Raw genomic sequence first — 13,335 nt, 5'->3', positions numbered from 1 at the left:
TTGCAGATGGATCTGGAAATAGCTGAAAAATGTCATTGGTATTTTTAGTTTTGGTCAGATTTAACTTTTCAGCAGATTTCCAAAAATCCTTTCCAGACTTTGTAGAAAGAGATTGAAAGTAAGCTATTTTCTCACGGGCTATGGCATGTTTAGTCGTATTTCGAAGTTCCCTATAGTATTGCAATTTGGCGTCGGTTCCATGCTGTAGATATTTCTTGTGAGACTTATCTCTTAATTTCATTAGCAACTTAATGTTATTCGTAATCCATGGTGTATATAGCCTATCCTGGATTTTTTTTTGTTTCAAGGGAGCATGCTTGTTAAGTAAAAACATGATAAACGAATTAAAAATGTTTAATTTATTATTAATATTAGTTATATAATAAACAATATCCCAATTTAGTGCTCGAGCGTCCCTCTCAAAGTCACCGACTGTAATATCGTTATAATTTCTAAAAGAAACAAATTTTTGAAATGGCTTGTTTGAAATCAAATTAAAGCATGCAAAAGTTAAACAGTGATCAGATACACTTTCTGAAATAGGTACCACCTCACAACTTTCAGGGATGAATGTTTTACTTGTTATAATTAGATCTAATAAACTCGAGTTATCTCCAGTGTGACTAAACCGAGTAGGGTTTTTAACATATTGCTCCAAATCATAATTTTGAAGCAATTTGATAAAATCATTTTTTGGTGTAGTTTGGTTTAGAAAATTAATGTTATAGTCCCCGACAAAAATTGGATAGTCACAAAAGGGTACGGTAAGACTTAAAATGTCCTCAAAGCTGTCTAAAAAGTTATTAATGTTTGCAGATGGTGGTTTGTATATTGTGGTGAAAATAACAGATTTTTTACCTATGTTAATTTTTATGCTTAAATATTCACAAGATTCTGAATTAACTTGAAATTGAAGTATTTCATATTTTAAATGACTTTTTAGGTAAACACCTACTTGCTACTATGCTACGCATTTGGTGATACCAATTATGTGTTCCGGCCCCATCGGCACATTCGTGGATCCCAGGTGTAAAAATATTTTTTTTGTTGATTATGTTGACAAAAAAAATACAAAATACACTCTACTACTGCTATAATGTTACTAACTGCAACCCTGTTAATCACCATGGTCCTAGCCGCTGACGTTGCTTCAAGTTTTCGATAGGCGATAGGATGTCTTTTAAAAAAACCTCCAGTCATTCTGCCCTAATTTTATTTTTTGGCTAACTCAAAAGCTTAATACTTGCGCTGCTTTTTGTATGTCATTTATCCGAAAACATAGCAAAGGACAGCTTTCTTCATTGATTCCAAAGACTAAGAATGCTGTTCTATTTTTCTCTTATATGTTTGAACTATTCTTCCGGAATTAAAGAAAGTATCTTGATTAATAAAACAAAAATACAATGAATATGGGATATAGTGGCGTACTTCCCCAATGGACTAACTGGCTTTGCCCCATACGATTGGAACATCTAAATAAAGTATTATGAATTGAATCATTATAAATAACCAAAACGTAAAACTTCCAATTACAACTCTACTTTGAAAGATAAAATTAAAAACATTCACGTTCATTTATTAAAATATTTATTATAAAAACTTTTGATCAAAACGTAGTGTTTCCGTATCCGCCAAAAACTTGGCCGATTTATTATTCTAAGAACTGTAAACAAAAGGCATTAGGTTGTCTTGTTCCGTCATAAAATGAAAAGATAATTATACTAAAAGCTATTTTAAATAAGAGGAGCTTTCTCTTTAATTTAAACGCTATGCAAATTTACGATAGTTGAGCCTGCGGTTATTTCGTGAAAATATGGAGGTTAATAGAAGACATTTTAAATTACGTTAGATAATGTGTAAGTTGATATTTCCTATTAATGTCTCATTGAAGTATTCTATCAGGATGAAGTTGATCCTTTGATTTATTTTGATGAGCTAATTCGAGAATGATCTTTTTTGCAGTTATTCAAAAGAGATATTAAGAAAATCAAAGAAGAATCAAGAGAGATAGAGTTATTGCTGATAAAAGAAAGGGGAAAGGATAGTATTTCTAAAGCATATCTGATTACTGCTACTTGTTGTGATCACTGGTTACCACATCTAAATTTGAGGGAGTAGAAGGTTAAGAGGAAGATCAAGTGAGTAACTTTAAATTTGAGCGAAGCCTATAAAAAGTGCAAAACACTATTTAATTAAAAACTGCACAGCAGGTCATGAAAAATTGACAATCAACTCAAAAATGTGTAAATAATGGTATCAAGGAGAATGTCTCATTTAATGTGACCACACCTTTTGAAGTCCAACAATTAGTACAAGTTTAGTAAAAACAAAAAATATGACAAAACAATAAAAGAGTATACTATTTAAAATCTCTGTATTTTACAGAAATATTTTTGAGTCTATGTATGTATCCAAATCTATACTTATATCTTATGTAATCGAAAAATAGTATTACTACGTAATGTCCTTTAACTCAGCAGAATGATATCCTGATGACATTTTTTATTGAAATTAAAACTTTTTGTTATATTTTAAAAATAATTGGATTTGCAAATGAGCCGCTCAGAGGAAAACTGGTATATGTCAGTATTTTTTAATTTTTGACTTATACCATTAATTATTATGTTTCTACTGGTCTAATATATTCAGCCGAAAACTGGTATAAGTCAAAATTTTAACTTAACTAAGATAAGAGCTTCCTAACGTTATTCCTCTCAACTTAATGGATTCGTTCGCTGGAATAGTGGTATAAGTCAAGGCACCACGCTGTTCCGATGTCGTGCCAGGTCCTATTAAACTCGCTTTTTCTTGTTTAGTCAGGTTCTTTTAGTGTTATGGTACGTAGTGTGTAGATCAGTTACTGTAGCTAAGAAAAAAGATATGATAGAACTTCTTCAGTGGATTCCCCCGATTCAGCATCAGTTCTTCCTGGACTTACTGACAAAAGAAGATGCTGTTGACAGTGGTTCATTATCCGATTCTGATGAAGATTAATTTGTTTAATAACTTGTTCTTACTCTCCTTACTATAAGTTTAATATGTAAGATAAGTAGTAGTAATGTTTTGCTATTAAAGCTCTATATTTTTTGAACACTTTTATCAGTTATAGATATCATAGTAAACATACTACAGCTATTATTTTTCTTTGGTTCATCAGTTTTGTGAAATTTGGTTAACTTTTACGAGGAAAAGTGATATAACTCTCCAAGTTCTACCACTTTTCCGCTATGTTTTTGAAAAAAACTTACTGGAAGAATGACATTGGGCGGCAAAAATGTAATGAATGGGCGCAATCAGTAGAAATGTTTACCATATGAAATTTTAGTACAGGGTTATTATAAATATGTACAAAAAAGTAAAGAATATGTTACTGTGATTTTGTAATTCATCCAGATGCAAAATATCAATTTTCTAAATTTCTACTTTAAAGGAGTTAGACCACTTTTCCGCTGAACGGCTCATATAATATTTGGTTCTCCTTTTTAAGCTCTTTAAACCAGATCCTGAGTCTGTATATATGAAGTACTGTCTGGATGTTAAAGTCTGAGTTATAGGGTTTTATAGTCTAGTGCGTCAGTAATAGCATAAGCCTCGGCGGTAAAAATAGAGCTGCGTTAATTTATTCCAAAAGATCTTTTAACTTTATAGGCATGTACGTAACATGTGTCATGCGTCATGGCCAGAGGTATCGCACCACCATGAATTTACTTGAAATTATCATATAATTAAAGTGCTTTAGAAGGTTCTTTTAAAAAAGAAAGGCATTCTTAGTACAATTGTAATATAAAACTGCCTGATAAATAGTACAAAATCGTAATGCAGTTTTGTACTGAAACTTTACTTTTTTTTGTTTTTGCTTCTTTTAGCTTTTCTTGCAATAACTTAAATTGCCTCTATCCATTATATATAATAATGATAATAATAATAAATACCTTTTTTATTTCAAAAATTACAAATTCATAATAATAGATTAATAGATGGCGAGATCTGGCAATGCTCTTCTATCTAAACGTCTATCTGAAATAAGGTGCAACTTAATATCACTTCCTACAATGACAAGAGATAATTATAATAATTGGTGGTATTAAAAAATTACAACCACAACTACTTAAAAAAAAGAAAAAACAAATAAATAAAAGTAGAAATAACCTTACATGTATAAAAAAAAAGAGTTTTAAATCTATAACACTTGGAGATGCCAAAGTAAGTACAGTTGGTATCAAATATACACGACTGCCTGATAAAATTAGCTTATAATCTAGGCTAAAGAGATTCACTTAGTATTTCTTTTCTAAACTCAACTATTTGGATGTTTTAAGTAAAGATGTCATATGATTAAATTTTTTACAGTTTCTGTAAAATCTGTTTTCCTTTTTGATGATATCACGGCCAATAAACAATATTACAATACAAAAATCTGAATTTATAACATATGTCTCATAACCTTAATTTAACGTTAGTAAGTTAGTTTTAATCTCAAATAAGTCTTGGCAACGCTAATTGGCAATGATTCAAATAGTATAAACTTGATTATTGAGTTATTTGGATCTCTTCGGCATACTGATGGTGACATACTAAAACTAATGCTAAAATCCCCTCTAAAAAGTACGCTATCAAACTGAGGTAAAAAATTTGATGAGTTCTTCAGGTCTTTTTGGCACATATTTAAATAAGTTTTTGAATTTTAAATTATTATGATTATAAAATACCACTCCGCCTACTCTGCCCTCTCTATCCTTTCTCATGATATTAAAATTGGTTAAAGCAAGAGAACTGTTATAAATACCTTTATTTGAGCATGCCTCAGATAAGCTGATTACATCAGAACATTCCAAGTCGACATAATTGGAGAAAAATATCAAATTGAGAGCAAAATTGTCTGGATTGTGTCTGGATTTACAGTATTCATATTCTACATCTCGATTTTCCATAGCTAAGAAAACAAAAAAAAGTGACAATTAATAAGGAACTAAAAATATATTCCTATAACTAACTCAGTAGCATACCCAATATAGTCCTGACAGTACATTAAAAAAGTTAGGTGCTCTTAATGCTGTATAATAAACCAAAAAAATAATCGCGTTTTATGTATATATACTCATAAAATATTAGTATAATTAACTTGATATTTCTACATAAGCGAAATTTTAAAGCACAAAAGTTATGCCTGCAAGAAAAAATTTGGGATAAAAATATAAATTAATAGCAATATACATTTATTAAAAAAAATTATTTATTTAAATATTACATAAATTTAAATATTAAAAAAAAAATCATATTATTTTTTCTGTGCTTATTTCTTATTCGAGTTTTGAATAATTTGCACTTTGCATTGCAACCTTTTTCATAATACATAATGGAGTTTTTAGAATTTTAGTACGACGCTTCGGCTTTTGCCAACCATCATCAACTTTGTTTTTTCTTAGAGCCACTATATTGGATTTTTGCATTTTTAAAATCTAAATCTAAAATTTTTTGAAAAAACTCAATTTTGCTGCAGTAGGCTGAAATAAACTCACAAGACAATATTTAAAAATTATAAATGATTTTTATATTTTGTTAGTATTGTAGTACAAAGTGTACTTTACTAATAATTTAACGTAGTGTATTTTACTAATAATTTAAACAATAATGGTATTTACGAATGAAGAATAGCGAGATTTAATTAAAATTTATTATAAATATAATAGAAATGCCATTATAAAGTTCAAACGCTCATTATTCGTAAGGGAGTGCAATTGTATCTTGGTACATAAGTATCACAATTTGAGCACTTAATATAAATTTATTTTAAGATAAATGTTTTTTTGTTTTTAAATTTTTTTGTTTATTTATTTACTTACCAATGCATGTTAAATCCCATATACAATAAAATTGATAATAAAGTTTCCCTAGTAATTTTTTAAGTACATAGATTATTTTGATTCCTTTTGAAATATTTAAAGGTGCTTCGAAAAAAATAAGAAAGTAACCCTGATATATGATGATGAATGTATGTGTGTCGCAGGCTTATGTAAAATCAGTCGTATTGTAATACGCCTAGGCTTTTTCAATATGCCTAGGCATATTGTAATATAGTTCAAATAATTCAAAATATCACAATTTGACTAATAATTTTAGGCGTATTATAATATGACTGAATCTTAGTAGGCTTATTGTTAAATTCAATCTGTACGCGAGTATATTACAATATGACTACATGAGATCAGGCGTATTATAATACGACTGACGGCTATCCAGGCGAATTGTATTCGATCATTTAGATTGAACAGTTTGTCAGGTGAATTGCAATCATAATTTTAGTTAGTGTTGTGCGATATACCTACTTATATACCATTTAAAATGAGTGCTAATTTAATGTTTGTGAATAAACACAATTATTATATAGAACTAGAGAAGTTTTACAATGGTAACTAAACTATATAAACATAACTATAACCTCAAAATATTAATTTTACCGCGGTTGCATCAGCGGGAATGGCGGGATTCACGTGAACAATTTTGTTTGTTGACAACTTTATATTTCTTTTGTATTAGACACTTTTTGCTTAAGATACGAAATTAATACAAAAGTCCAGTGGCGCAACTAGGCAGTAACTTTTGGAGGGGCTTGGGGGGAGGGGGTCTTAAGCACTAAAATATGCAAAATCCAATGTAATTTCATGTGTCTCTGTGTTTTTGTGGGAGGAGGCGCAAAATTCAATGTAATTTCACGTGTTTCTCCGTTTTTATGGGGGGAAGGGTTATTGCACAAATATTAGTAAGTGGTTAAAAATACCTTATCTATATAAGTTTTTGTACTGCAGCTTAGTATATCGCCTTTATAAGTCCAAAGCTCCGATATATTTATTTGAGAAACTTATACCTAGAAATTATGTACATGCTCGAATTATTAGGCAAAACACTCTGACTATGCCCCATCACTCAATGGCTCTCTTTGAACGATCATTCACTTACAACGCAGTCAAATTTGTGAACGTCTTTAGGCCTGATTTTAGCAATGGCCTGTATGCTTTTAAAAAACATTTCAAGAACCTGTTTCTACAGGAATCATTTAGGTAAATCAAAAGATTTTCTTATTTCTGTTAAGCGAATATTGTTTTATTTTCTACTGATTTATGTTTGTTTATTTTGTATTTTTTTGTGTAATTTAAGAAGGTTAAGAGTTTAAGAGTAGCTTTTAGCTAATCTTCGCCTTCGAAGGCAAAACTATGTAAAACTATGTATTTGCTAAATAAAGGCGCTTTATTATTATTATTATTATTATTATTATTATTATTATTATTATTATTATTAATAATATTAGTAGTATGAAGAGCCATAACTATAAGAAATATAAAGTTTTTACATTACCTAGTGGCGGAGATAAACTAATAAATATTATTAATTTAGCTAAAAAAAGTTACATTATTCTATACATTTCATATTGAGAACTTTGTAATTATTATTTTACAAAATTGACAAAAATACGTCTTTTAATTTCAGAATACGAAAAAAGCAGTAAAGGATCATGGACCCTAAAAAAAATAAGAGAAGTAAGCGATATTTTAGTTAGGTTTCTGGGAAGCAAAAAATAAAGGAACTAGAAGGAATAATAACCAGCTGTATTACTCACGTATTTATGAAACTATGGAAATTGGTGGAACAAGAAAAGTAATTAAAAAAAGAACCAAGGAAGATGATCACATCATTTTCATAATTGCCTATGAAGAGTTTTATAACAAATTAATTGAAATTCATATAGGTACGGGTCACGGAGGCCGCGATAAGATGTTAATGGCATTGAAATCCAAGCATGCAATTCCCAGACCAGCAGTAGAAATATTTGTTAAATGTTGTACAACCTGTGCGAAAAAAAAGCAACTTCCTAAAAAAGGTGTGGTAGTGAAATCCATTATATCCAAAGATTTTAATCATTGCGGACAAGTGGACCTTATCGATTTACAGTCAACGCCTGATAGAGAATACAAATGGTTAATAAATTACCAGGATCATCTTACCAAATTTATTCATCTCAGACCTTTAAAATCTAAGAATGCCAAAGATGTATGCAAAAAAATTCTTCCTATCACAGGATCATTAAACGTTCCTCATACAAAGCTTTATTTGGAGTGAATTTTCAAGTTGGTTTGCTTTCTACTAATTTGCATTCTGAAGTTATTCATACTATAAACAAAGAAGAAGATTTAGACACAATTTTAAATAATAGTTCAACTGGAGGTTGTCCAGAAGGTACTTTAGCTGATCGCTACGAAATATCTGATGGAGTACACGATGCCACAATAACTAGCTTACAAGTCGACACGACTAGCAATCACACTGACGACAAATATTCTACTGACATTTATAAAGAAATCGAGACTTCAGTAGTTACCGACTTGAATAATACAGATGACAGGATGGTACTTACCTATGAGTTAGAAGAACCAATAGACGATTTAGAAGCAAACCATGGAGTAGAAATACTGTACATTAATGATAATGCTACAGAGGAATTTGTGGAAAAAGATCATGAAAATATTTCTCAGCAAAAACCTGATATTGACAATAAAGAAACTATTACAGATGCTTCCACCCTAAGATGTATAAAGTGTGACCAAAATAATTTGCCTAAATCAATTTCCTTAAATCAACAACAGCAGACTTGTGATCTATGCAGAAATGAAGAAAAAGTCAAGCAGCAAAGAGAAGGATCTGCTCTGGGACAAAAACGCGCTGCAGAAAAAATATTGGAAGTCAGCAATAAAAAATTAAAGCCTCTGGATGTAGGCCAAATTGTTGCAATCGAGGTTCCCAAGGTAGATAGAGGACCACTTGATCCCAAGAATATATTAGGAGCTATAGTAAATGTAACTAACGGTGTTTATCAAATTGGTACTACACATGGCATGTTAAATCGATGGTCTTCCAGGGATGAAATTTCTTATTGCAAAAATAATATCATAATTAACATCCCGGAAGAAAAGTCAATTTCCTTAAGGGCAGCTCTAAGATTGTTTTCAAAGTTTGAAGGACAGGGTTTTAAAAAGTGTTCTTGTAAACCAAGCAAGGTACAGTGTCGCAACAATAAATGTTTATCTTTTAAAGCTCATATGAAATGTAGTAGCAAATGTCATAAAAGCGGACCATGCTGTAATAAATAATAATTTTATCTTTTGTTTGTGACCTCAACCTTAAACTGTTGGTATATTTTCAAAAACATTAAAATCTCTTTAACGGATTTAGGTCAAAGAAAAAACACTTTGGAGAGAAATGCTTGTATCTGCTGATGTTTCAATTTAAATTAGATCATCCTCAGGGTACTAAAAACAGACAAAATTTATGATAATATAATAAATCAGAGTTAATAATTATCTGTATATTTAATTCATGTCCATTTTATACAGATAATTATTAACTCTGATTTAATTGTCCATAGGTATTTATAATATTAATATAAATTTTACCAGTTTTTAGTGCCCTGAGGATGATCTAATTTAAATCAAAACGTCGGCAAATACAATTTTTTTTCAAAGTGTTCTTCTAGCTTACACCTATAACTCCAACTAAAATCCACCAATAGTAAATAATTACTCTAGAACTGTAATTTTTACTTTTATTCCAAATACATTTTTCATTTAAAATATTTATAGCTTAAATTTTTTTCCTCTCTACTACTGGTTTTGTGAAAGCTAAAAAAAGTCCAAGGCCAAGATTTTTAGCTATACATTCTACATCTATTTCTATAATAACTATATTATACATAGAAATAACAAATTAACTGCAATGAAGCAAAAGCCGAGATGATATTGCTTTTATATAATAATTCGACTGGATGGCCGTCAGTCGTATTATAATACGCCTAAAATTATTAGTCAAATTGTGATATTTTGAATTATTTGAACTATATGACAATATGCCTAGGCGTATTACAATACGACTGATTTTACAATAAGCCTGCGACATGTGCACTACTATGGTATTGCATTGCTAGTAGTGCAGTATTTATTCAAAGCTTAAATATTGTCTTGTCAGTTTTTGCACAGCCTATTGCGGTAAATTTAGTTTTTTTTTTAAATTTAGGTTTGTAAAATTCAAAAAAAATATTACTAGTGATACATCATTAAAAAAGGATTTTCCAAAGATTTTGAAAATGCAAAAATCCAATATAGTGCGCCTAAGAAAAACCAAAGTTAATGGTTGGCAAATGACGAAGACACCATCATGTAGCAAAAAAAAGTGGCAATGCAAAAGTCCAAATTAAACAGGTTTATAAAAAAATAAAATCGATTTTGCCAAATTTTGTTTTTGCTCGAATATCTTCGGAAGAATTCGGAAATTTTACATTTTTGAACGACATATTGTTAGGCTCGAAAATTATCAATTTTGCCTCAATTTAATCATCATAGATCGAGATCCCCATGTTGAGAGTCGAATTTAAAACACTATGTAAATATATATAATCACAAAATACAGGCTGCATCATATCTTCTGAAAAATTATCGACCCTATTTTCGATCAAACTATTAAATTTTACATCAGACTATCTATGATTTAGATGGTTTAACAGCTGTTTGAATATCTTATCATTTTTATAAAGTTGAGCATTGTATTCTCACCCTTCATCATAGAAACAAAAAAAAGGTATTTCATCTTTGCTTAAGGCACTAAAAGAATAATGGAAAAGTGGCACAGGTTATGATTGTTAAGAATTTATATATTGCAACTTTTTTAATCTTGCACTGCACTTACTCCCTATATCTATGCCTATAGTCTCATTCTGGACCTAGAAGATTTCATGTAAATAAGTTTTAGTAGTCCAAAAGCTCTTCCTCACGCCACTCCTTCAACACTTGTAAAATAAATGCACATACTACTTTTACAAGAATATTTAAAAACATCAAATACTAATCCTATAAATGTAAACCATAATTTTTCTTACAGTACTTCAACTCTCACACTCAAGTCCTGGAACCAACCCCGAGCAACTGCACTTACTCGTCCGTCGGCCAACACGAGTTATACCAGTTATGACGTCACGTCAAACACCACCAATCAGCTCTTCCCATTCCGACAGCACTGGGAGCTCCTGGGAGTCCCCCACAAAGGATTATCCACTCCTGCAACCCTTCACCGAGCTCCATTCGAGTGGCATAACGTTTAATTTGTAGTTTTGATTTTTAAAGTTAATGAAGTTTGATTGATTAATAGGACAATCAGTTATTGCGCAAATTATATTGATCGCCATATGTAATATAGTATTTAGTTTGTGATGTTTAAACGTTTCTAGTCTAATGCCAAAGTGATTTTAGTTATCTAAGGGGATATCATTTCTTTCATCACGTGTAACTATATACCATGCAATTTATTTAAAACAAACTCATTTTATGATATTAAAAGTTGACAGGTCTGTTATTAGTCTTCTTTATGTAGTCTTTTCTTGCTTTTCTGGATACCGTCTTATTTTTTACTCTTTTGTAAATTGTTGGCTGTCTTTGATGTTAAATTTTATGCTTTTAGGTTTTGTCTAACCAGTGAGAGCCAATACTGACTATTTCTCTACATCAGCATTGGTTATCATCTCAGCCTGTCTGAAGCTATTTCTAAACTTTTAATCTAAAGAGAATAATATGAAATAAAAGAAACCTAAATTGCTTATCTTTCAGTTTCATATTTTTCGTTACTTAAGCTAGTGTTTACAGCTTCTCTAAGTCTGATTCAGATAAAAAGCCTCTTGATATTGCAAAATCTCACATTGGATTAAAATGATTGACCTTCCGCATGTTGGGATTGACTTTCCGCAGTTGGGATCCACGTCTTGATCTGATTAAATCATCTCATGTTATCTCTCTCATGTAATTTCTCCAGTTTATCTAAATCCCCTCAATTAATCTTCCTCCTGAAGACTTTCCTTAATTTAATTTAGATTTTCAATAATCTTTTTGTTTTTATATTTTTTAATGATATCGAATATCGAGTTTACTTATTTCTAGGTGTAACTAGACATAGTTAGTACCTAAGAATGCCAATAGATATAGTTCATACGATATCAATCTGAACAGCAAAAGAAACAAAACTGTGGGCATAAGCGACATCTTCTTTATGAAACATAGGCGTGCAACGGCAAATTTTTTATTTAAATAAATTTACATTAAATATTAGTATATTAATTTATAACAAGTTAATAGGTATAGTAAATTTTTACTTTAAAATTATCCCAGACACGCTAATTCGAAATTAGAGTTTTTTTAATACAACTTTGATTTTTTTTTTGATTTTCATCATGATAATGTGTAGTAGAATTTTTTTAAATATTATTACTTGCTATTAATGGGTAAAAATAAGAACTTACATAAAAAAATTGTATTAAAGAAGTGTAGTCCCTTCTTGCAATGGAGTTAGAAGTTAAATTAGAAATAAAACCATCAATCACTCTCAACTAATTTACTTTTCAAAAAACTAAAATGGGAGATGTCCATCATTAGGGTTAAATTTGATTTGGTTCGCATGTCGAGGGTGAGATGAACAATACATTCACAATTAAAATAGAGTTATATTTATGTATCGAATAAATTAAAATTTTACAAAATGTATGTAAAAGTGATGATACTGGTCAAATATCACAAAACCTTCTTAACCTAAACATAGATGGCGATGACATAATTAATTTACATCACATACCAATTTAATAATAATTTGGTATAAAACACTAAATGTTTTCAGATATGCAATTATACAGCTACATAATTTTTCAATAATTTTACTTAGGATGCGGTTTTTTTGCATTTCTTTAAAAATATAAGATATATTACGACTTAAAATCACTATCAGAATTTTCTGAACCTAAGTCCAAATTTTGAGTTATAACAATAAGGTCAACAGCGGGTAAAATGCCATATTCATCTTCTTTTTTTTCAACACTTCGGACACAATTCTTCCATATATCAGTTTTGTTCATTTCTTCAACAACTGCTCTTATGGTTTCTAAGACGAAAGCACTGTCAGTTGGGGAATGATTATATTTCCGTATTTTGTCCTTCAGAGTAGCCCAAATCATTTCAATAGGATTAAAAACGTAGTAATACGGAGGAAGACGTAAAATTGTATAACCATTTGCCTCGCAAATTTTGTCAAGGACATATTCTTTTTTAAATTTTCTTTTTTTATTATTTCCAATAACGCCTTTTTAGGAATGCAAGTTTTTAATTTCCATAAATTTCGCAATTTCTTCTTTTTTTGTGGAATTATTGGGAATTTTATTATGCAACCGGGAATTATCCATCACAACAACAGAATTTGGCGATAAATTTGGCAACAATTGCTCAGTAAACAATTTTTCAAACAGACTGGCTGTCA

At 30.1% G+C, this 13,335-nt stretch overlaps 1 protein-coding gene across 5 annotated transcripts in view; it reads left to right on the top strand.

Annotated features, from left to right (window-relative positions):
* Positions 1–11,249, top strand: part of LOC126741647 (dopamine receptor 2-like) — a 317,442-nt gene extending 306,193 nt beyond the window's left edge. For all 5 annotated transcript variants that reach the window (XR_007662249.1, XR_007662250.1, XR_007662251.1 and 2 more), the window contains one exon: positions 10,924–11,249. Coding sequence is in view for 2 of the 5 variants with exons in the window: in XM_050448178.1 (XP_050304135.1) it covers positions 10,924–11,013 (90 nt within the window). In the remaining 3 variants the exon portion in view is untranslated. The remainder of the gene's footprint in view (positions 1–10,923) is intronic.
* Positions 11,250–13,335: the final 2,086 nt, after the last annotated feature.

The sequence above is a fragment of the Anthonomus grandis genome, chromosome 10, assembly GCF_022605725.1.
Source record: "Anthonomus grandis grandis chromosome 10, icAntGran1.3, whole genome shotgun sequence".
Classification (NCBI taxonomy): domain Eukaryota; kingdom Metazoa; phylum Arthropoda; class Insecta; order Coleoptera; family Curculionidae; genus Anthonomus; species Anthonomus grandis.
The sequence above is the reverse complement of the archived record's forward strand: the minus strand, read 5'-3'. Positions and strand labels throughout refer to the sequence as shown.